At 55.7% G+C, this 23,205-nt stretch overlaps 10 protein-coding genes across 10 annotated transcripts; 3 read left to right on the top strand and 7 right to left on the bottom strand.

The window, feature by feature from the left end:
- Positions 1 to 294: 294 nt before the first annotated feature.
- W97_04805 (uncharacterized protein) lies at positions 295 to 2,131 on the top strand (the record flags this gene model as incomplete). Its single annotated transcript, XM_007782694.1, has 5 exons — positions 295 to 454; positions 506 to 535; positions 595 to 1,077; positions 1,129 to 1,209; positions 1,260 to 2,131. The coding sequence occupies 5 exons, from the start codon at positions 295 to 297 to the stop codon at positions 2,129 to 2,131; spliced, it is 1,626 nt and encodes a 541-aa protein (XP_007780884.1).
- A 1,188-nt stretch (positions 2,132 to 3,319) lies between these two features.
- W97_04804 (uncharacterized protein) lies at positions 3,320 to 4,597 on the bottom strand (the record flags this gene model as incomplete). Its single annotated transcript, XM_007782693.1, has 5 exons — positions 3,320 to 3,787; positions 3,842 to 3,967; positions 4,017 to 4,301; positions 4,362 to 4,485; positions 4,554 to 4,597. The coding sequence occupies 5 exons, from the start codon at positions 4,595 to 4,597 to the stop codon at positions 3,320 to 3,322; spliced, it is 1,047 nt and encodes a 348-aa protein (XP_007780883.1).
- A 984-nt stretch (positions 4,598 to 5,581) lies between these two features.
- W97_04803 (uncharacterized protein) lies at positions 5,582 to 6,877 on the bottom strand (the record flags this gene model as incomplete). Its single annotated transcript, XM_007782692.1, has 1 exon — positions 5,582 to 6,877. The coding sequence occupies one exon, from the start codon at positions 6,875 to 6,877 to the stop codon at positions 5,582 to 5,584; it is 1,296 nt and encodes a 431-aa protein (XP_007780882.1).
- A 1,955-nt stretch (positions 6,878 to 8,832) lies between these two features.
- On the bottom strand, positions 8,833 to 9,293 carry W97_04802 (uncharacterized protein; the record flags this gene model as incomplete). Its single annotated transcript, XM_007782691.1, has 2 exons — positions 8,833 to 9,121; positions 9,250 to 9,293. The coding sequence occupies 2 exons, from the start codon at positions 9,291 to 9,293 to the stop codon at positions 8,833 to 8,835; spliced, it is 333 nt and encodes a 110-aa protein (XP_007780881.1).
- A 405-nt stretch (positions 9,294 to 9,698) lies between these two features.
- On the top strand, positions 9,699 to 11,887 carry W97_04801 (uncharacterized protein; the record flags this gene model as incomplete). The annotated part of the gene is made up of 6 exons (XM_007782690.1): positions 9,699 to 9,740; positions 9,794 to 9,809; positions 9,881 to 9,890; positions 9,943 to 10,056; positions 10,115 to 11,486; positions 11,618 to 11,887. The coding sequence occupies 6 exons, from the start codon at positions 9,699 to 9,701 to the stop codon at positions 11,885 to 11,887; spliced, it is 1,824 nt and encodes a 607-aa protein (XP_007780880.1).
- Positions 11,888 to 12,078: 191 nt separating this feature from the next.
- Positions 12,079 to 13,595, bottom strand: W97_04800 (dCMP deaminase; the record flags this gene model as incomplete). Its single annotated transcript, XM_007782689.1, has 7 exons — positions 12,079 to 12,186; positions 12,246 to 12,296; positions 12,358 to 12,445; positions 12,505 to 12,637; positions 12,732 to 13,093; positions 13,189 to 13,525; positions 13,574 to 13,595. 7 exons carry the CDS (start codon positions 13,593 to 13,595, stop codon positions 12,079 to 12,081), a joined length of 1,101 nt encoding a protein of 366 aa, XP_007780879.1.
- Positions 13,596 to 14,099: 504 nt separating this feature from the next.
- On the bottom strand, positions 14,100 to 15,221 carry W97_04799 (phosphatidylserine decarboxylase; the record flags this gene model as incomplete). Its single annotated transcript, XM_007782688.1, has 1 exon — positions 14,100 to 15,221. One exon carries the CDS (start codon positions 15,219 to 15,221, stop codon positions 14,100 to 14,102), a length of 1,122 nt encoding a protein of 373 aa, XP_007780878.1.
- An 850-nt stretch (positions 15,222 to 16,071) lies between these two features.
- W97_04798 (uncharacterized protein) lies at positions 16,072 to 18,428 on the top strand (the record flags this gene model as incomplete). Its single annotated transcript, XM_007782687.1, has 4 exons — positions 16,072 to 16,271; positions 16,333 to 16,441; positions 16,494 to 17,858; positions 17,916 to 18,428. 4 exons carry the CDS (start codon positions 16,072 to 16,074, stop codon positions 18,426 to 18,428), a joined length of 2,187 nt encoding a protein of 728 aa, XP_007780877.1.
- Positions 18,429 to 18,984: 556 nt separating this feature from the next.
- On the bottom strand, positions 18,985 to 19,328 carry W97_04797 (uncharacterized protein; the record flags this gene model as incomplete). Its single annotated transcript, XM_007782686.1, has 2 exons — positions 18,985 to 19,238; positions 19,301 to 19,328. 2 exons carry the CDS (start codon positions 19,326 to 19,328, stop codon positions 18,985 to 18,987), a joined length of 282 nt encoding a protein of 93 aa, XP_007780876.1.
- A 704-nt stretch (positions 19,329 to 20,032) lies between these two features.
- Positions 20,033 to 22,484, bottom strand: W97_04796 (uncharacterized protein; the record flags this gene model as incomplete). The annotated part of the gene is made up of 2 exons (XM_007782685.1): positions 20,033 to 21,243; positions 21,308 to 22,484. The coding sequence occupies 2 exons, from the start codon at positions 22,482 to 22,484 to the stop codon at positions 20,033 to 20,035; spliced, it is 2,388 nt and encodes a 795-aa protein (XP_007780875.1).
- Positions 22,485 to 23,205: the final 721 nt, after the last annotated feature.

Here is a 23,205-nt window from a genome sequence, read left to right as displayed (position 1 = left end):
ACTAGACATTTCATGTTGACTCTTGGGTTGCGAGACCAACACCAATTACCTTGGTCTTCACATGAGGACCCACGTCCGCGGGCACCTACCTGTGACATTCCGGGCAAGTTGTCGTTGCTTCCGTCCGGCCATCCGCCCGAGATCCGTTCTGTCGCGTCCCGCATCAATACTCGCAAAGGTTTACGTCACAGGGCTACCAGCGATCAGCTTACGGATGCTCGTAAGCAGTTGTGATCGTGGAGCCGCCGACTTCGAGACGAGAGCCGCCAATTGCACGCTCATCAGTTGAGCGACATGTCGTTCGCCATACAGAAGAGGCGGCTGGTCGGGTTCCCAACCGGATTACTCGATGTGGTCTGCCACCACCCGTCTCTGGCCGGCTGGATAGCTCCGAGCTCCCAGAGCTTGCAACGCAGAGCCATTTCAGTCCAGGCACTCGACACGAGCTTAGATGGTGGAGTCCTTCAACCAGACCTACTGTTCGGGCGCTGATTACTGCATCCAGGCAGAGAACGAGTGGTAGTCCTCGGCTCCGGTTCGTCTATAGAATCCCTAGCCAGAGACCCATACTATCCTGACCAAAACGATGCTCAGGTTGGGCCGGCTACACCGTGTCGCGCCGCCTAAACTCCAAGAAATACCAAGTCGTCGTCGTCTCACCACGCTCCTACTTCGCCTTCACCCCGCTCCTTGCATCCACCGCCGTCGGCACCCTTGAATTCCGCACCGCGCTCGAACCGGTCCGAAGCAGGCGTACCAAAGTGAGCTTCTTCCAAGGATGGGCCGATGCAGTCGACTTCAGGAACAAGAGGGTGACGATAGAAGAGGCCGTCGAGGACCCTAATCAGGGATTGGCGCTGACGAGTGACCGGCATGAGGGGAAGAGTGTGGCGGAGCGGACTGAGGAGAAGAAAGAGGCTGCGAAGAAGGGAGAGTTGTTCGATATCAAGTACGATAAGCTGGTAGTTGCGGTCGGGTGCTATAGTCAGACGTTTGGCACGCCGGGCGTGAGGGAGCATGCGCTGTTCCTGAAGGATGTGGGGGATGCGAGGAAGATCCGGAACCGGCTACTGGCTTGTAGGTGGAATTATGGATTTCGTGGGCTAAGAAGCTGACGCTGCGCTGCAGGCTTCGAGACTGCTGCTCTCCCTACCACGTCTGAGGAGATGAGGAAGAATCTATTAAATTTTGCCATTGTCGGCGGTGGCCGTAGGTCCAACCAGCGGAGAATTGTCATCCTGTAACTGACATAGGAGTAGCCACTGGCATCGAGTTCTCCGCCGAGTTGCACGACTTCATCAAAGAAGATCTCGCCAAGATCTACCCAGACCTCATGAAGCATTACTCCATTACCGTCTACGACGTTGCACCGAAAGTGCTTTCCATGTTCGACGAGAAGCTGGGCAAGTACGCCATGCAGCACTTCAAGCGCGAAGGCATTGCCATCAAGACCTCACATCATGTGAAATCGCTACGCCTCGGTGTTCCTAAACCTGCAGAAGGCAAAGAACAAGTCAAAGACGAACACACGTGCTGGACACTGGACCTGAAAGAGGAGGGTGAGGTTGGGGTTGGAATGGTGGTTTGGTCGACTGGACTCATGATGAATCCTTTTATCAGTAACGCCTTAGGCAAGGTGCAGTCTTTACCCAATGTAGGCGCCATCGTCGAGAAGGACTCCGGCGGAAAGGACTGGTTTGTCAAGAAAGACCCCAGGAGCGGTGGTGTCGTCACAGATGATCGGCTGCGGGTGGTGCTGGAGCCTGAAGGAGAGAACGCGGAAAAGCCTGAGGGCGACAAAGAAGGACCCAAGCCAAGAGCAGTACTGCAAGACGTCTTCGCTATCGGTGACTGTGCTATACTCGAAGGGACCACATATCCTGCCACCGCCCAAGTTGCAAACCAGAAGGCGGAGTGGCTGGCAAAGAGACTCAACAAAGGCGATCTTGAAAGGCAGGGCTTCCACTGGAAGAACATGGGCGTCATGGCGTACGTGGGAAGCTGGAATGCTATCATGCAAAGCGACGGCCGCAACATATCGGGTCGGGCAGCTTGGATCATCTGGAGGGGCGCGTATTTGACGAAGAGTGTCAGTTGGAGGAACAAGATTTTGATACCGACGTATTGGTGAGTGACATTCTGTTCTGAACTCTGAGACTTGGCTGAGTGTGTGTCAGGATGCTCAATTGGTTGTTTGGCCGAGACATTTCGCGCTTCTGAGACGAAGTGGTTATGAGACAGCACTTGCGGATTACTGTCCAGCTACGGAACTAAGAAGGCACTGTTTCGTAGGACACAAGCAGTAGGAGCGACGTTTTGTATTGGCGGAGCTGAAATTACTTAAATAGCAACAGCACCAGCTTCGGAGAGCCAAAAGCCACTCCATCAACTCTTTTTCGTCTGATATCCGACTTGACTCGTTTGCACGCTAGCCCAAATCGCAGTATTGCAGAGCTCCATCTGTTCCTCAAACGCCCTCGATCTCAGCCTTCACCCTAGCCCAGCTGACTATCAGACCATCCGCCTGTCAATTTCTGCTTCCAACTCCGAGCTTCATTCACTCAACTCCTCAGCTCGAATGACGCGTGCCAGCGCTCGACGAAGATTAGCACTGCGCCGCCGTGCGCGTCGCAAGCTTACAGCGAAATCATTCAAGGTTGCAAAGCCAAAGGTTGCAAAGCCAAAGGATTCAGCACTACCAGCCTTGATGCGCAGGCTGAAGAGGCGCCAAAAATCAGCTGGTGGAGGAGGTTCCAGTTACGGTGCTTCGTAAGTGCTCGCCTCCAGCGGACCGTGAGCTTCTCGAAGCATGCCCCATCGAGTGGGTCCGATGGTCGTGCGCGGATTGTCACCGTGCCATGACGCTTGGTGCATATGTGGAAAAGTTGTAGCTAACGGTCTCGATAGGGGGTCCGGCGGGATGCGGTTCTACGAACATCCTATGGGGGTGAAGTTTGAGCCGTAGATACAGTCTTGATGCGTATACCTGCTCTTTTCCGGAAAGCGGTCGTGTGTTTCTTGTGTCTGGGTGCTTGAACCGGCGGGCGGTGTCTTCGCCTACATGCGGTGAATTGAGAGCGCAGAAACGAACTGGCGGAGGTATTTAGGGGAACGTCTGGGGCTACTTGAGAGATTTTGTTGACTTGGTAGAAAGCCGCGACAGGTTCGCGCGTTGTAGAGGTAGAAATACAGGCGTCTGTATCTCCCCGTATGCCCGTGTGTCAACCATTCAATGGATCTCGTGATTCGTTATCAAAGTCTAGAATACAAGGTGGATATCTATAACATCATACAAACCCAGACCATTCTCCAATCCAACCTATGCCACCGACGACTCATCCCTGACGCTGCGTTCTGGACTATCCTTCCTATACGCTGGGTGCGCGCCCTCGATCGTTTGCTGTTGTCCTTCTTGCTCTGTTGTATAGGCCCGTGTTGCCGAGTACTCCTGTCCCGCAAACGCAATACTGCCACCACTGCCAGTGACAGATGCACCGGATGCACCGGATGTACTCGGCATTGCCCCCGCGCCAAGACTACCGGCGTTACTGTTGATCGGTTCGTTATTGGGGCGCCAGTCGCGCAGCTGTTCCTCTGCGTCGTTAAGCACCTGGCGGGCGGCCTCATACTGGTCGAAAGTTGGATGAGTGTCGCCGGGAACGATCGGCGTGTCGTCAACGAGGTTTAGGAGGCGACGGGCTTGCTTAGCGAGCATGATCTGCTTTTCTGCGCGTTCGATGGTGCCGGCAAAGTGGATGTCGTATGCTTCTTTGAACTTTTGCCTCGTCTGCGATCTGTGTCAGGAGCTGCCCAAAGAGGCATACGCGAAGCCTTGACTTACGATGTTGGTAAGCTGGGCTTCGGCGACTAGGGACTGAGCTTCGGCGCGGACGAGCTCTTGCTCCAGTGTGATGATCTTCGTGCTCGTGGGCTCCTTGTACTTGAGTTTCGCAATCTCATCCGCGATCTGTACGAATTAATTTTGGCCTGGCTCATAGACGTTACATCCTGCCTACCTTCGCCTTTTGATCCCGGCTCGGCTGAACACTGCTCTCCGTGTTCCTGATCTGCTTGAGTACACTGCGGGAGTCTTCGAGACTCTGGCAGAAGAGGTCTTCTTGCTCCGCGATCTCCGCGAGGAGCACCCCGAGCTTGTCGCTGATCTCGCTTATGGTGTCGTCGTTCGTCGCCTCGCCCCAGTCGCTGAGCTGGCTGGCTATCGATGCGCGCTCGCGGCCTGCGGCTTCGTATGCACTGATGCAGTGGCTCTCGGTCTTGATAAGCTTGTAGAGTTTCTTGGACTGTTTCATGTATAGGATTAGCAAGGGATTAGGTCAAGACACGAGAGGAAGACGACTTACAAGATCAGGCTGTTGCATGCCGCGCAGCGAGGCCATGGTAAAGCGATGCTTCGCCGGGCCGCTTTTGGTCGAACCCCGGTCGGACTGGCCATCCTTCTTGGAGCGCACAGACAAGGAGCGGTTCCTGCGTGTTGATATTTAGTATGTGAAGGCGAGCGTGAAGGAGCGCGAGAAGTAGGATAGCCCGTGTACGGAGGCGGCGGTGGTGATGGAGGTGAACAAGCAAAGAGAGGCATGGTGACAGAAGCAGAAGATGAACAGACTACTACTGGGATATGCCGAGGGAGATTGAAGACCAGCTTACATACATGTCGAAGAGATTAGTAGTGGAGTCTCTAAGCTATGTAAAGGCACAGCTAAGTGTTGAATACGGCGCAGCGGCTTCTGAAATTGGAAGGGGTCGATGGGGTCAGTGGTTGTTTAGAGGATGTTCAGATGCCCCGCAACGAGTGGTCCGGAGCTCCCAGCTCGAAGGCGCCGGCCATCGACGTCACACATCTCGAGCGATCGTCTTCAGCAGCTTGGCCCTCACCTCGGCCAGAGTCTCCAAGACTGTTTTTGCTCTTGGCTTGCTATTTTTCCGCTGGGCACCATGAAACATCACAGCAAACGCGGTTACTCTTACCCCCCCCTGCTTAGGGTTTAAGACCTAACGACAGTGCTCCTTCCACGATCAACGCAATGTCAACAGGGGTTGAACAATGCGCTTAATGTTTGTCGTCCTGTCCTTCACTCGTAAGATTTACTGCAGCGGCTGAACGTGGATTACTCTGTGGAGTTGATGGTGAAAGAACGCTGGATAGCTGTCCGCGGTGAGGCTTTTTTCTCGCCCGACGTGCCGTGAGGAAAGACGACTATGCAAAGTGTGGCAAGGGACTCGTTAGTGTGTGAGAAGGGGAAAAGCCTCACTGGGAAAAGTGATGCAATTTCAGCTGTAGGAACTCAATCGTACTATACAGACAGATGCAAGACCACTGAGCAGCTCATCCTCTGGAGAAGTCACTCCTTTTCCTGAGCCGAGCCTTGTAAGAGTGTATGGAAACCCGCCCTCCACCTAACGCCTACGGAAGGATTCAGATTATGTAGGCCCATGACAATTGCCAGAGCGAACTCAGAAAAGACGAGTAAGCATCGAAATCAGTCGCAGCCCCAGAGAACAGCAGCACTCCTTCGATGTGAGAACACTGCTCTCACACCTCGGATTGCTGCAAGAACACTCTTCAACCATTCCTGGCATACGGATGGAAGCCTCGATGTCCAGCCCTCCCACCGCCACGGTAATTCGCGCCAGGCTTTCCCGCATTCTTCGGGCCAGTTGGCGCATTCGCAGGCGCGTTGCTCGGCTGCACGGGCGGCGTAGAGCCCTGAGAACCACGATGCTGCATCCCCCCTCTTCCAGACTGCGCAGGACTCATCTGGCGTACATGGCCGCCAAAGTTTCCCTGCATACCGCCACGTGCACCAGGGCCCTGCGGCGGCAGGTTCGGCTGCGGCACGTCGTCGTACATGCCCTCCCAGGACGTGGGTCCGCCGGTGTTGTACTGATGATGCTGGGCAAACTGTTGCTGCTGTACGCGGCGCGCCTGCTGCTGCTCGTACTTCTGCTGCTCGAACATGAGTTGCTCTTGTGCGTTAAAGCCTGGACGGTTCGGACCGGCGGCCTGACCAGCCATCATGCCGGGTCCTGGGGAGAAGGTTCCGGGGCCGGCGCCGGCGCCTTGGGAGGCCTGCTGCTGCATCTGCATTTGTTGTATTTGCTGCATCTGTTGCATCATCGCTGGGTTCATCTGGCCGTTCGAAGGCATGCCTGGCATGGGCCCAGCGCCAGGTGACTGGGGATGCGGACTTCCGCCAGGCCTGTTCATCTGCTGCATGGCCATCATTTGCTGCATCATGGCCGGATTCATCTGGGCTTGCATGGCCATCGGATTGGGACCCATTCCTTGCCCTTGCCCCATCTGGGCTTGCATATTTTGCTGCATCATCTGGAAGTACTGCTGCATTCGCTGCCAGTACTGAGCCATCATCGCGGGACTCATGCCGTTTGTCGCACCATTCGCGGCTTGCTGATTCTGATTTTGGTTTTGGTTTTGGCTCTGCTGATTGGAGTAGTTGTCCTGATTCTCGTGGCCCCGTTGGAAGCGGTCGTTCCTGCCACGGCCATACTTGCCGCCCTTGTCGTCTTCACCATCGCGCATGTTGCCTCGTGGCTGCGCGGGCTTCACTTCAATGGGTTTCCCAAGAATCTCTAAGGGTCCAGAGAGGCAAGCGTCGACTGCGGCAGCGCCGTCGAAGGTGACGAAGCCAAAGCCGCGGGGACGGCCAGTGTCCTTGTCCATCATGAGCGTGGCGTCGATGACCCGGCCAAACTGCTGGAAGAATTCCCGGAAATCCCGCTCGGTCGCGTCCTGGCTCACACCACCGACGAAGATCTTAGCGGTTCGCTCCTGCTCTTCACGTGGAATGGCGCGCTTCGGATCGATAATCTTGCCGTCGAGATAGTGCTCCTTGACCATGACGATGTTGACTGTCTTGGGATCCCTGAATGTGAGAAAGCCAAACCCACGGGACCGTCCGGTAGCCCCATCGCGCATCACAGTACACTCGGTCACCTCGCCGAACTGAGAGAAGTAGTCCTTGAGAGATTCTATACGGAGAAGACGTGTTAGGACAGATCACAAAGTTGGAAAAGAAGTGTCGATGATGGACTAGTTTGTGAAGAAGAGATGATGTTGGTGCTTTTCAAAACTAGAGACAACCCTCCTTCCATAGATGAAGCACTCACGATCTGTCGTATCCCAATTCAAGCCGCCGATGAACATTTTACTGATCCACTCATGTTAGCAGATGGCATTAGACAGTACGTGAAAACTGAACAAGCGCTGTATGGAAACAAGCAATATGTAGAAATGGAGCAAGCAAGGGAATACAACACGCGCAGGGCTGTTCGTCAAGAAAGCGACAAACAAAGAAGCAGGGCCAGCGGTTATCCTTGTTAGCATCCTGAAACTCCTGTTCAACCGGGTCTGGTACTGGCTGGGCTACGCTGTCCTGTCGGCAGTCGTTTTCGACCGCGGGATATGGTTGCTCATTGGTGTCCTCAGCATCGTCGTGGGGCAGTGATATCGGCCAGAGAATGAGCACCCCCTCGCGATCCAGCGTCTTCCACTTCTGACCTGAAGCCATAGGTAGTCCTCTTAAAGATGGTCGATTAATGCTGTACTGAAGGTGTGTTGTCAGGTCTTGGAAGCAGCTTAACGATATTTCCTGGTGCCAGAACACAGTCCTCAGCAGCTGCCAGTGTCATGACGGGTTAGGGTTGTTGCTGGATGGCGCGTTGTGTTGGATAACAATCATCCAATTCGCGGGTTTCCACATGCCAAGGAAGACAACGGCTCGGCTTGAGCATCAACACGACACCCATACTGCATTCTCTTCGCCCAATCCTGAAGGTTCTGCTGTTCAGAGATGACCGTGTGACTCGTGAATTCCTCCAGACTCTAACGCAATCTTCCAGGGCAGTAGCAGTGACGGGGACACGGCGGGCGAGGTGCGGTTGAAGACTCTCTCGAATTGCTACGTCGATTGCTAGGTACTGATGCCGAGGACCTGCTGTGCTATTGCAGGCCCAGCAGTGTCTATCTTCTCGAGAGACTGGTTTCTGCGCTGGAGTGCTCTATGAAGATTATCTCGACATGAAGCTATAGATGCCCATCGGTAGCAGTTCCGAGCTTGCTCCGTCTGCCAGACGATGTGCACCAGAATGCTGTATCAGCTTTGGCCTCTACGCAACGCTGTCGCTCTTGTGTGTTTTCAAATAGTCACCGGCCTTGTCTCTGATCTTGTCCGTTCCAAAACCCCTATTCGCTCTATGACAGCTCATGTGCCGATCCCGAGTGACACAGCCCATCCACCGTGCTTGGCATTCCCATGTCCGCCTTGATCTGATGTTCACAACTGAGTTCCTTCGTCTTGACCTGTTCATTCGACTTCCGCGTAGTCCCATTCAGTGACATTTCCACGGACAACGTTTCGAACGTGAGCGTAGACAACTTAGCCCAAAGATGACCCGCACAAAGATCTGCAATCACATAGCTTGGCGGAGCAATTGAGACTTCAGAGAACGCCTAGCAGGTTGCAAGTCATTCTGCTACCGCTCGTCGTTTGATGGGAATTGTTGCAACTGGAAGCTCCTGACGATGCCATAGAGATTGGCATACAGATCGCCCAATCCCCGTGAGCTTTCACTGAAGACCACGGTGGTGAACCAGACACCAGTCTCACAGAGTTGTTTCGTACGGGCTGTATCCAAACGCCTCATGCAGGTTGTCGCAGCTGCAACTTCAATTCCGCCCAGTGGACCCGGCACGCTCCCGAATCTCCACAAAAATTTGCTTCACTTACCCTTTGCGCATGTGAAGAAAGACATTATGCTCGAGAGACTGTGAAGCTAACGCTAACGAAAAGGCACCTACCCATCCTCTTTGATACCAATGGGTCCGTAGTTATCGTCATACGATCCGCCACCAGCATGGTGGGCGTTACCGTCACCCCATCCGCCATTCATGTGCACATCGCTCTGCTCGTGTTTTGGGTAATAATCATGCTGGCCATTTTGGGTTCCCTCCTCGGGCTGTGGTGGCTCTTCGTGCTTGACCGCTGGAGGCGCGCTCGGCACGGGCTCTGCGGGCTCTACAAGAGGCTGAGCGGCGGGTGCCGCGGGTTGGACAGGCTTTGCTGGGGTGTCATCGCCTTCGTAGCTATTAGGCAGAGGAGTCAGCAAGCGAAGCTTGATATGAGACAGAATATACAGCACTGCGAACGATGTGAACCGTTCGAGATGGCGAGCCGGGGCGACCGCGCGCACGACCAACAATAGGGCACTCACAGGTCGGCGAAGAGGTCTTCGTCATGCTCCTCTGGCTCAGTCATCCTGATGGTCTAAGAACCGTAGGCGGGTAGAAGGATGTCGCGACAGCTGAAACTGCTCGCGACGAGGGGAGCGATTGCAGAGATGACTGGGCGAGTGGGTGGCAGCAAGTCCGTTACGTGTCGTGTTACGAGAGTCTGCAAGGAGTGTTTCCAGCGCTTGAAGCTGATGCAGTAGCAGCTGTCTTTCGGAGCGCAGAGGATTGCGAGTGTCGCGGATGAATGTTGATGGACGTGTTGAGGAGAAGTTGTGGTGAACCAGAAGTGCTCGCAGTCGCGGTCGAGGTAAGCGGGCTACCGAAAGTTCCGCACGTGACTCGGAGCTCCACGACCTCACCAACCCCAGTAGTGGTTTGGAGGCTGGCACTGTATCTAGGTAGCCCTCAAGGGAAATCTTGTATGCCCATTATGGCCTCCAAGAAGCAGCAGCAACAGCAGCAGCAGCAGCAGGTAGGGCCGGATCAGTGATCGGAGGAGAACTAACGCTGACACGGTTCGAGCAGGAAATGGTCCAGGTCGGTTCGTGGCATTCGCTTTGGCACATTACGCCTGTTCGTACAGAGCTGACAGCGCTTTCCTGCATCCCTCAGACCGCTCGAGGTACGGCACTCTGATGCTCTACCTTCGATTGCACCATCTGACCCACAACCAGCTCGGCATCCCCTTTCTGGCGATCCAGTTCCTCCGCCGCTTCGAGAAGCCATGACACCAAGAAGGTCGTCGGCGCGTCCTATTCCCACGCCGACATACTCAGACTAGACTCCCTGTAAGGCCGGCCTCGCCCACAACAAGCGCCAAACGTATACTTGCTCATGGAGCCATAGAGCGCTCTCAAACTCCCGTCCCCGCACCCCGCCATCCACTGGTTACGGCCGCGTAAACACACCCCCACGCTCCGGGAGCAGTCTCTCGCCTCCGCCACTAAACAACTACACCTCCCTATCTCGCAGCACCAGTCGTGAGTCTTATGGGGAAGATGATGAGGAAGAAGACGAGGAGGAGCTCGCATTCGACGACGATGAAGATGAATTTGGCCTGCCCAGCATAGCCAGCATGCGGCGCAAGAGTAAGCGAAAATCGCTCGTCAGAGGAAAGGACCCGGGAGGGACATTCGGCGCCTACTCCAACGGCCGCAGCATACCGACCTCTCTGTCCACGACCCCTGTACCTACAACCACTCTACAAACCGGCGATATCGCCGACGACCGACCTATCCCCTCCTACCCTACAACCCACAGCAAAACTGAAGGCAAGATCCTGCGGCCCCAATACAAAGAAATCCTGCGGGACCCCGCAAACTCCCTCCATCTAATCTCCCACCCTCCCATCTCGCCCTCCGCGACCTCCAAAGAAACAGAAGCCCACTCCGCCCGCCTAACCCGCATAAACAAATTCAAGCGCCTCCTCCAACAGAGCAGCATCTCGCTCCCCGAGCTCCGCTCCCTCGCCTGGTCCGGCATCCCCGAAGAAGTCCGCGCCATGTCTTGGCAGCTGCTGCTCGGGTACCTCCCGACCAGCTCCGAACGGCGCGTCGCGACCCTCGAGCGGAAGCGGAAAGAGTACCTCGAAGGAGTGCGTCAGGCCTTTGAGCGCGGCACCGCTGGCTCCGACGGCCCCGTCAACGCCGGGCCAGCGGGTGGCGCGGCAGGGAGCACGCGCGGCAGGGGACGGGGACTGGACGAGGCGATATGGCACCAGATCAGTATCGACGTGCCGCGCACGAACCCACATCTCAGGCTCTACGCATACGAGGCCACGCAGCGGAGCCTGGAGCGCATATTGTATGTCTGGGCGATCAGACATCCGGCGAGCGGGTACGTGCAGGGCATCAACGACCTCGTGACGCCGTTCTGGCAGGTCTTTCTGGGCATGTACATCACAGACTACGATGTCGAAAGCGGGATGGATCCTGGGCAGCTGCCGAGACCGGTGCTGGATGCTGTGGAGGCGGACTCGTTTTGGTGCCTTACGAAGCTGCTGGATGGCATCCAGGATAACTATATTTGCGGGCAGCCGGGCATTCTGAGGCAGGTGGCTGGGCTGAGGGACCTGGTGGGCAGGATTGATGAGAAGCTCGCGAAGCATCTGGAGAGGGAGGGTGTGGAGTTTATTCAATTCAGTTTCAGGTGGATTAATTGTTTGCTCATGAGGGAGATTAGTGTCAAGAATACGACGAGGATGTGGGATACGTATCTTGTAAGTACTTCCTGGCGGAGCCACTGTAGCGGTTCTATCAGCGCAAGCACCCTTGCCAATCCAAAGTCAAACGCGTCTCTCCTCGCTATCGTGGCTTTTGATAGTTGTGCACTAACAGTTTCGGATGACAGGCCGAAGAACATGCATTCTCATCCTTCCATCTCTACGTCTGCGCCGCCTTCCTCGTCAAGTGGTCCGATCAGCTGCTCAAGATGGACTTCGGCGAGATTATGCTCTTTCTGCAACACTTGCCTAGCAAAGAGTGGACCGAGAAGGACATCGAACTGCTGCTGAGCGAAGCGTTTATTTGGCAGAGCTTGTTTAGAGGAAGCAGTGCGCATCTGAAGGGGCAGGGCCAAGCGAGGGCGGGTGGTGGATTCGAAGTGGGAATGGGTCCTTAGGAGGTTGAGACCTGGAGGGAACGGTAGATCTGCAATGAGCATCACCGTTCAGCGCCACGTACAATAATGTTAATCACGATTGTGGAGAACGTCTTGCATTGAGACGAGAGACAGCATCTGCTGCTTCACCAAACATAGAAACATCCGCAAGGATTTGGCTCATGCTTCTGGCCCTGTCACTCACGCCTTGCCTAGATCCCGTTCTTGTGCGGATTTCCTAGCACGCCAGGCGTTTCACGCAGCCCCTCGATTTCCAGTGCTGGAGAAAGTGTGCTGAGGTCAACCAGACCGTCGCGTGGCTAAATCCAGTCAGTGCTTCCTTTCAGCATCGCTTTGGCAGAATAGCGAGTAGACCTACAGGAGAGAATTGCCGCAGATTTACGCCGCCTTCTTTGAAAACTGCCGCGGTCTAGAACGCAGATCAGCACTACGGGTTTCTTTAAGGTAAGAGATGTGAATAAGGTTCACACCTCTGTGTCCATGCTATACCCCTGGCTGTACACTACCTCGCTTATACCGACTTGCGTGATTTTAATACTGCAGGTCAAGCAGGGGCAGCTGAAGATCCCGTCAGCTGCCGAGAGACAGCACTAGAAAGTTTGAAGTACTTGACATACGTGTCGCAGTATAATATCGAGCCTTCCCGAATTCTTTCCCTGCCCGCTTCAAGCAGAGCGTTCTCTTCCGCGTGGATGCAGAGGCAGGTCGCTAGTCCCACTCCGGCGCCTTGGCCGCCGTTGCATCTTGGACCTGCGACAGAAGTGATCAGCAGCTGTCTCTGGCTAATACATCATGGAGGGCTTCGAGGCTGTTGATTGTCAGCTAGGGTTAACAGATCACTCACATCCGCCCTCGTTGCAGTTTCTAATCCCTCGTGGAGTACCGTTATATCCGGTACTGATGACTCTCTTCTCTCTGACTAGGACACATCCCACTCTTCTCTTCATGCAGTTGCTCCGTTGGGCGGCTAAAGAAGCCAGCCGCATGAAGTACTGGTCCCAGCTTGGGCGTAGACGTGCTTCGTTTGGGAGATCCAGGGCTGTAAGAGCCGAGTGCAAGGCCTCGAGCGAGTTCATTGGGTTCAAAAGACGTACTTGGGCTTGGTGAAGTAGGGCGGCCAGATGAGAAGGAGGTGAATATAGATTTTCGTCGGAGCGGAGGACGAAATCTGAGAGGTCAGGGGGTGTGAGTTGACTTGCGGCACAACTGTCCAGAGGGGTCAGTCTCTCATGCCATGCTATATTTTGCTCCTTTGATAGCTTCTAGGATACGCATAGAGAGGGCATGACAGCAACACCTACCGGTTCTTGAACCTCTGCCACCGTACCGTGACCGGCGCATCGACACTCACGAGTATGAAGAAGGGCCGTCTTTGCAAGGCGTCTAGGATGTCCTCGTCCCAAACATCCGTAGTGACCCATCGCTCACGCCATCTCTTGGTGACAAAATCAAGCAGTTGGTCTATTGTCGAGAACGAAAGGCTGTTTTGCTCATCGTCTCCCACCGGTCGTGGCACATGGACATTGGAAGCAGACTTTTCTACAGTGGGTGTTGCAGCGGTTCGGGCAAGATGCAGCTGTCGGAACCTATACTCGTGTATCAGGTACGAGGCTATGGAGGATTTGCCCGCGCATATCCCTAGCTGCTGTCAGAGAGCTGGGTCTGATGGCTGAGGGTTTGACGTACCACCGCACAGTCCAATCAACATTTTATGATTTCTCAGAGTCAATCGGATGTCCCCTTGTGCTTTGGCACACAACTGAGCTTGCGCAGAGAATAATAGCAACTAGATGCTGAAGTGTTTAATGGGACGCGTGCACGAAACCACGCGACGCGCCTCGGCTGATCTAAGTATCCCGCGTCTAGTGCAGGCCAGGACGGTTCTATACGCTCAGCGCCGGTTAGTTATATTTACATGGCGAAGGACAGTTTATGTTGTGTCCGAAGCGCGGAGTGCCACTCCTGTTTTTGGATGGCGGCTCGTCGTGAAGTCTGTTGTATGCGCAACCCCTTTGAACTATTTTGGGCGCTGGACGACTATAATGTCGCCGCTGAATACTGTAGGCTCGCATGGTCATGGCTGAGTCATATGACGGCACCGAGAAGATGTACACTATACAGGATCTCCAAGAGCGGCCGGTACGAACTTGTGCAAAATCTCCAAACACATGTGTTGCATCACCACCCGAATCCAGCCTGCAAGTATAAGGACCTACGTGTTAACGACAGCAAGCTTGCTTCTCACAGGCATGTTCTCCTCCCTTTCCGGTGACGGAAAGCCGTGCACGTTAACGCCCTTCCTGAACATCAGACAATGCGTTGAGCCGCCAAAATGGAACATCCCAATCTGATCACCCTTCTTCACATGCTGCCCAACTTCAACAGTGATATGGCACGTTGACACCTCAGCCATGCCGATACCCAGAAACGCCATAAGCCCAATGGCGGGATTATCGGCTTCGAAGAAGATGATAGCGCGCGTGGCCGTTGCAGTGATGTACCCCTGTCCGGTAACTTCGCCCGACTCATCGATTCCACGAGTGGCCGGGTCTCCAATTCCTTCGAACAGGGGCTCGGAATAGTACGTCCCATCTACCACGTATGCTTTGACGACCTTGCCGCTAACGGGGGCATGCCAGCGGTGGTAGCTCAACGCGCTGAGGAAGGCTTGGTACACGGTACCGCCGACAAACTGCTCTGCAAGATCGTCCTGCGCGAGCATGTCAAGGATGGAGTATGGCTGGCCCTTGATCCAAAACTTGTCGCGAAATTTAACGTCGGTGGCGGTGTTGTAGGGTTTGGATTCACAGGCGTTGGCTATCACGTTGTCATCGTCGGGCGAGGCCACTGGGCGAACGTCCTCGCGGAAGAGACGGGTGAAGAAGTCGTCCCAGGATTTGTAGCCGTAATGTTTGGCGGAAGGATCGCAGTGGAACATTTCTTCAAACCTGTAAGAGGTCGACCCAACATTCGCAACAGCCGTCAAGTCCTTGGCGCCTGTCTCACCGAACCATCCGCTCGATGAGTCGTCAAGGACAGACGCCGACTCTGGTGAAGTGAGGTATTCGCCCCAGGCATTGAGTACTTTCTTGAGCATCTTGTTGACGTCCGGATCGAGAAACGCAGCGAAGCCGCTTGGTGTTCCCATAGGCCAGTCGAGGACCGCGTTGATTGGAAGACCAACCAGGCCCACTCTCTGCGATTGGTCACTCCATGAGGGCGCGGTGGTCATCAGATGGTTCAAGAGCTGGAGCATGTGGTCGTAGTCATGAATCTGGCGATGTCCAGTTGGATCGTTGGAATATGGCTTTTTGCTGGGGACTTGTTCGAACATGGACGAAAACAGTAGGTAGACGCGCGTGTTTTCTTCGATAAGTTCCTTGAATTCCTGTAATACCGGATGAAGCTCTTGAGGATTGTCTTCTACATGCGAGATGATGTTGTTCAGCCATTCCTTGTGCACGCGATGGTCGGCTGGTAGCCATTCGCCCGTTCTAATGGTTGTTAATGATAACCCATGCTAGAAAGACTTGGGAAGTCAGTCACCTGTGAACGTGATGCTCCTTGGGTATCTCCTCCTGGTTCGAGCTCATGGCTTCTGAGATTTTCTGACGTTGTGGTAAGGGGATTACTGCTGGAGGGTGAGGTAGTTATGTTGAGCGGAAGCTGGAAGTAAGCACTAGATAAAGAAAAATGACAATAAACTGTCCAGCATCCACGACTCGTCGCACACTACGTCATGTCTATGATCCGTTTTGAGAATCGGCATGTCCGGATTCTTCGGTACCTTAGCCTTCATGATTTGGATTCTTGATGCCGTCGATGGAGTCGCCGGTGGTTGAGTGTTGGCACAAACAGCACATAGGACCTTTCTGGCGGTGATCAGTGCACCCCAAATATGCGTTTCAGCATCCTAGAACGTGTATGTATGTTCGACAGCTCTCGTCATTCGGAGTGAGCATGCACAAGAGACTGCTGGTTTGCGCCCAGCGCGTCACCTGCAGCGACGGCAGATCGACCACCCCGCGCTTACAGCAACGTTAGGGCCAAAGACCCCTCGTGTGCCTGAGACTCAAGAGACATGCGCCTGACCTTTCGTCGTATATACCACAACACCAGACCCGTCGTCTCCCTGCTTCTTTACTCCACCAGCTTCCTGCGCGCCTTCCAACGCTCATCCCACCATGACGAGCCTACAATTCGCGCCGTGGTCTTCGGACATCGAGCTGGCCTTCTACGCCGCCCTGGCCTCCCTCAAGATAAACTACGACAAGCTAGACGACTCCGCCCGGAAGCTCCTTGGCCTATACGAAGTGCGGCCGACTGACGCTCCAGAGCGCTCAAGTCGTATGCAAATACATGGCAGCGCCTTGACGACCGACGAGTCAGCACACCCGGCAGCAGGATGTAGGAGTACGGCGCTGATGCCATGCGGGTCTATATAGGGTACCAGCAGGCTTCTATCGCGCAGAGGGCATTATCAAGAACTTCAACACCATCGAAGACTTCAAGGGCGTTGACCGACCAGCTTACGTCGAGCGTGCGGGCCGAACGGTCAGTATACCCCACGCAGCAGCTCTCAAGCAAGCCACTAATCAGTGCGCAGATATGGGATGCCATCAACGACGGCACCATCTACTCTTGCCCTTCCCTGCTATCCTCTTTCGCCGCCATCTCTTTCGCCGACCTCAAGAAGTACAAGTTTACCTACCACTTCGCCTTCCCTGCACTCCATTCCGATCCACCCTGGAAAGCTGTCGGCGACCGCTCGCAGCTTACAAACAAAGAGACGAACGCCCTTGTGGATTCGGTGCAGACATGGCGGTATAGCGTGGATGCGCGCCAGCACGGCTTCTTCCTAGCTAAGCGTGTCCGAAACCATACTTCAGACGACTCAACAGAAGAGACAGACAATCCAGACGAAGAGCCAGTGGAGCGGCCACAGACACCTCAAACACCAGCCATAGAGAAAGAGCTAGGCTACTCCTGGGCAATAGGGTCATTGTCCAGCTACGAAGGCGGCTTCTTCAACCAAACCGACGCCCAGGACCGCTTCGTCTGCTTCGCCGACCCCTCAACCTACCCCGACAATCCCGGATGGATGCTCCGCAACCTGCTCGTCCTAATCCGGCAGCGCTGGCACCTCTCCGACGTCCAAGTCCTCTGCTACCGCGACACGCACCTCCGCCGCGACCGCGCCAACAGCATAATCCTGAACCTCCAGTCCAGCTTCGCCGAAGCGCCCGAGTCCCAGCCAAGCAGCGCACCGATGCCCAAGGTGACCGGTTGGGAGCGCAACGACGCCAACAAGCTCTCCTCGCGCCTCATCGACCTCTCCGCGTACATGGACCCCGTGCGACTCGCCGACCAAGCCGTAGACCTCAATCTCAAGCTCATAAAATGGCGCATAGCGCCCTCGCTCGATCTCGACGTCGTCAAGAACACGTCGTGTCTGCTTCTCGGCGCTGGCACGCTAGGCTCCTACGTCGCGCGCAATCTGCTTGGCTGGGGCGTGCGGAAGATCACCTTCGTCGACAACGCACGGGTCAGCTTCAGTAATCCGGTCCGGCAGCCGCTGTTCGATTTCAAGGACTGTCTGGAGGGCGGGGCGCGGAAGGCGGAGCGAGCGGCGGAGGCGCTGATGGAGATTTATCCAGGCGTGGAGAGCGAGGGCATGGTGATGAGCGTGCCAATGGCGGGCCATCCGATCATCGATGAGGCGAAGGTGAAAGCGGAATTTGAGCAGCTGGAGAAGCTGGTCGAGGCGCATGATGTTGTCTTCTTGCTCATGGATACGAGGGAGAGCAGGTGGTTGCCGACGGTCATGGGGAAGGCCGCGGGGAAGATCGTGCTGAATGCCGCGCTGGGGTTTGACACGTTTGTCGTGATGAGACATGGCGTCAAAGCTCAGGGGCCAGGGGAAGAGGAGCTGGGGTGCTACTTCTGCAACGATGTCGTAGCGCCTGCAGACGTGAGTTCGCCCCGTCGACAGGTTGATCATAATATGCATAGCTAACGCACCCCGCAGTCCCTCAAAGACGCAACCCTCGACCAACAGTGCACCGTCACGCGCCCTGGCATCGCCCCCATAGCCTCCGCCCTCCTCGTCGAGCTGCTCGTCAGCATCCTGCAGCACCCCCTCCGCGCGGCCGCACCCGCCTTCCGGCCCTCCACAGCCCCCACCACAGACGCCGCCACCTCCTCTTCTCCCCCCCAGCACCCACAGCACGAACCCGACACATTCGCCCACCCCCTGGGCGCCCTGCCCCACCAGCTCCGCGGCTTCCTCTCCAGCTTCAGCACGCTGAGCATAGCGGGCCAGCCGTATGATTGTTGTTCTGCGTGTAGTGATCGCATCGTGAATCTGTACAAGAGGGATGGGTGGGAGTTTGTGAAGAGGGCGGTCAATGAGCGCGGGTGGGTTGAGGAGGTTAGTGGGCTTGCGGAGGTGCAGAGGCAGGCGGAAAGGATGATGGAGGAGGGGGGCGTGGAGTGGGTGGAGAGTGGCGATGAAGAGGAGGGAGAGGGTGAGTTGATCTAATTCACGTTTTGGAGAAGTTAATGGCGTTTTGAAAGGATGGGAGGAGGTTTGCATCGGAGGGCGTTTGGATCTGGTTTGACGCATCTCTACTGTGTGGACGGCAGGTCTTCACTTGTGTTACTCCTACCAAGGACTTTGGCGATTTTGGATCCTGGGGGAGGAGAGATGCACGCTATACGCTATTCAATGCAATTCAATCATCCTTGCTCAGGTGCCACGATTGGAAGCTCAAAGAAGTACATGTTGGACTCTATGTACAAGCCGCCGCATGACGTGGATATGCCTAGACAAACGAAACGAGGTATCTACAAGAATCTAGAACAAAAGGAAATGGTCATCCACATGCAGCCCAGATGTCATAAACGAATGATCCCCTCCCACACGGCGGTAATGAAGCCCCGGTATCCAAGCATGCGGCCTTCTTCAGCCGGCTGATGAGACAAGCGGTCGCACGCCTCACGTTCACCGCAGAGCGCGTGTCGCCGCGTCTTGTTAAGAAGATATGCCTCATCCCCGCAACCACTCCTCCCCAACCCTCCGTTTCCCCCCCACGCCCTTACACCCTCTCGCCCTGGCCCATGCCTTGCCCCCCATGCCGATTAAACACCTCCCTGACATTAACGTTCGACGCCTTGCTCCGCGCCCACCTCTGGCTCCCGCTCGATCCCGTAGACGTAGGCGACGTGGCGGCCGAGGAGGAGGACTGGCTCTGGTAGACGTACTCGCCGTCGACGTATTGGGCGTCGCTGACGAAGGTCGTGCGCTTCGACCGGCGCGTGTAGCGCTGTTCGAGGCGGTAGAGTTCGAGTTCTGTTGGGGAAGGTCAGGGCGGGAGGAAAGAATGGGCGGGGGGGCGGGGAGGAGAAGCGTACTGGCTTGGATTTTGTCGAGGAGGCCCATTGTAAGGGTTGCGCGGGTTGTGGTGGGCTGGGCGAGGGATTGGAGAGGTTCGGAGCGGTCGAGCGTATACTGATGGCTGTTGCGGTATGCTGGAGTGTGGCAGTGCTTGCTGTAAAGAATGGCTGCGATGGGATCGCGCGCTGGCTGGGACGACGGTGCGGATATGCTATTCGGAAGCCGTAATGACCGTGGTGGTAGCAATTGATTGTCGTCTTGCTACACAGTTATGCAGGTTGAAGGACAGTTGGGCGCTGGCAAGGAGTGGACGTGCTGAAGCGGAAGATGCGGGCTGCCAGAAAAGACGGGGAAGGCGTTCATCGGCGCAGGGGCCGGTTCTGGAATTGGCGTTGCACAACATCGTCCGAGATGCGAGTCAGTGCGTCAAGCCCCCTGGGAGATGAGATGGGGAGAGCACGTGGATGGCTACGAGGATTTAGTGTTTCTTTAGAACAAACTATGAGTGACTATTGTTGTTAGGTTGAGCCGGTCATTGCGCTTCCAGACTGTTACAGTATGCATCCGCTGTCACAGCCATGCCCAACCTCTCCGGCGGGTAGCTCTCCACTGCATCGGGAACCTTAGATTCACGGTAATATACTCGTGACACCCGTCCCGAAGCAAACGCCGGGTGTCAAAGTGCGTATCCATGCGCTCGCCATAGTTCTATCGCTGCTCTCCCGATACTAGACTATCCATTGCACCCACTACACCTTGTCCCTCACAATCCCCCTCGCTCTCTCCCGCTCCATCCTCTCAAGCACCCACGCCATGCCACCCCTACCCCCCTCCTCCGCCTTTAGCTCCTCCCACTCATCCTCTTCCATGTTCATCACTAGCGTCAACTGCACACACCTCGCAAACGCGTCCCTAAGCCCATACTTCCCCCCCGCGACCGCACTCGCCACAATGCCCGCGACATCCCTCTCCAACCTCACCGCTCCTAACTCATTAACCCGTCCATAACACCCCCATATCCTCTTCTCGAGCGCCTTGCCCAGGTACGCCGTCGAGACCTGCATCAGCCTGTCGAAGTTCCGCTCCGTCAGTATCCGCCTGATCGGGCGGGTCAGCGCGCCCCATCCGCGATCGAAGCGCGCCTTGACGAGACCGTCGGGAACGCCCTGGCCGTCCTCGTCGTCGCCGTCGCCTATGTTACCAGCGGCGAGCTCGTCGGCTTCGATGTTGTATTCGACGTCGCGGAAGGCTTCGGTTAGGATGGGCCGGATGCGCGGCTTCATTACCTGGTGGAAGAGCACCTGGATGCCGTCGTTGATGAGCTCGCTTGTCTTGGCGGTGAAAGCTGCATCCAGCGCTTTGAGCTGGCCTTCGACGAATACGGCATCGTGGGCGAAAGGGAAGAGGTCTTGTAGCGGGGAGTTTGGCGCGTTGCTCTCTGGGGCGTCGGTCGAGATGGCCGAGGCACCCAGCTGAGAGGAGACGATACGCTTGATATAGTCGGTCGCGACGTCGAGGTTGTTTAACAAGACCAAGAAAGCCAGGACGAGGTTTTCGGGCGGTAAAGAGCCTTGGATGGCGGCCTTGGGATAGCTCTCGTCGCGCATCTTGCGCTGGATCATCCCGATGAAGTCGGAGCTCAAAACGCGGGAGATGGTTGGGAGTACGTTGGAGATCACCGCGCGCTGAGAGGTTGCGAGGGAGCGCTGCAGGATCTGGTTTACAATGTACATTACATCGTCGACTGCGGAAGTAATGAACGGGGGATTCGCCCCAAGAGGCTTGTTCGGATTGAGGGTCAGGTCGGAGGGGGCTTCATCAAGCTGGAAGGCTTTTTCGACGGAGCGCCGGAAGAAGAAAGTCGTCATGACGTTGAACGGCTCGACGAGCGCCTTAGCGATCTTCTTGGAGAGATTGCTATTTGCCAGAAACTGAGGCATAGACAGCACAGTGCTCTCAGCTGATTCCACATTGGGTTTCTTACACCGCATTAGTAGAGTGACAAGAGCCAGAGTGATGCATACTGACAGCTTTGGAAGCGATGAATCTGCCATACAAGGCCCATCGCCCAAGCATAACAGCAGCTTCCCCCAGTAAGCCGTCAACTTCCTTCATATCAACGCCTTCATCCTCGCTCGAACGCCCAGCGGTGGCACCGTCTCTTTTGACAGGCGAGCCTGACCTCGGAGTGCCTGCAGATGGCTTCTGAGCAGGTAAGAAGCTCTGCACGAGGAAGGAGAAGGCGTAAGATCTTATATCAGTAAGCTTCCTTTCAATGACACGCTCGTCCTGCCACGTGTCTAAAATGATGCCACCCTGCACATCTGCCTCATTTTGGAGCCGCTCAATGACTCTTGTCATGGTGCCGTTCCCGTAGTGCTGTTCGACCAAAGGCTGGTGGCTATCCACGATCTGGGCGATGTGTTCGAATAACTTCGTCAGAGCATTGGCGTAGAAGAAGCCATCTTTACGGCCAGCACCTGAGTTGAGGTTCGTCCTCGCTCTTGAGGCCACGCCTTGACACACATAACGTCCATAGGCGTCAAGACCCACGTCTGTCCGGCCGATCAGGGGGAAGAGCTTGAAGAAGCGGGTAACCCTGCCGCCGTCGCCATCCTTGGCAGCTCTCTCGAATTCTCGTAGGAAAAGAGCGCAGAGGGACTCGGCAGCAGCATTCAACGTCACCCTGGGAGGGTCGGGGATTTCGGCGGTAGGCACAATCTCTTCCGCAAAGCTGCCATCTATGACTTCGGCGGGGATTTTCGAAGCTCGACTGAGGTACCCGGCGGCAGTCTCCCAGTCCTGGTGGGCTCCCATGGATTCATGGACGCCTAAGACGCATGCTTTGAGCTCCGCCACCTGCTCCACCACTTCCAGGGTTGCCTTGACGTTTGACTGTTCGCTGTCCAGACGCTTCACGGCACTGGAGATGCGGTTCGCCGTCGAGGCAGCATCCGAGAGCGTTACACTGCTGATATTCCGGGCGTTGACGACCTGTGACCCTAGGCTCGCACGCAATAGGTCAAGGCGGCCGAGTTGGCGCGAAAGGTCTTTCTGGGAGGCTATGAGGGCATCGAGGCGGGCTGATACGGAGGCTTCCTGGCGGCCGAGGTGGGCGAGCGTAGCCTGGATTTCGGCGACGGAGCTTGCTCTGTACACACCATGGTTATGCTGGTCGTCGCCGTTTGTGATGGGGTTCATGGTATTCTGCGGAAAGCCATGGCGATTTTGTGGTTGCCGTAGGAGATGGGTTGAAGCTCAAGCGAAACGGCTAATCTTCGTTGCAGATCGAGGTCCACCAAGATCTCAAACGATCTCCTGCTGTTTCTCGCCGCTCCTGGATTCAGATACCTAAAATCACCTCTTGAACAAACCTGACGTGGAGCCGTATCGCCCAACCGCAGTGTCAGCAAATCTCCCCCCGCTATCAAAATCGCCGCTCCACGGGCGAGAAGCCGCCACGCCCGCACGCCCGCCAGCACCAAAACCCCCGGACCCTGACGTTAGACCGGAATAACAATCTGGAAACGCGTTGCTGCAAAGTTGGATAAGCGCAGGGCACACCTTTGATACCGCCACGCTTCTCACTCTACGGCCATTTCTTCTTGGGTGGACTCCTCATCGCGCTACAGCCGCGCGTACAGACCTGCCCTTGCGCTTGGGATATCCACGCAACCTCAGCCGCTCGCTTCAGCTTTGCGCAACCCCAGTCGCCTTTGTAGAGCCGGCGCACCACACTGTCTTGCCCACCCCCGAACGATCCTATGCTGGCCTGATGCCGCCGCTACGATCAAGACTCGGATAACCGCTGTCCCCCCTTTCGCTTCTCTATATATATCATTTCCTCGCGAACCTTGGTTGGCTTGGCTTGAACCAACCGCTCGCTGTCACTAGACAAGAAGATTAGACCGCCCGATCGCCG

The sequence above is a fragment of the Coniosporium apollinis genome (assembly GCF_000281105.1).
Source record: "Coniosporium apollinis CBS 100218 chromosome Unknown supercont1.21, whole genome shotgun sequence".
Lineage (NCBI taxonomy): Eukaryota > Fungi > Ascomycota > Dothideomycetes > Coniosporium > Coniosporium apollinis.
The sequence above is the reverse complement of the archived record's forward strand: the minus strand, read 5'-3'. Positions and strand labels throughout refer to the sequence as shown.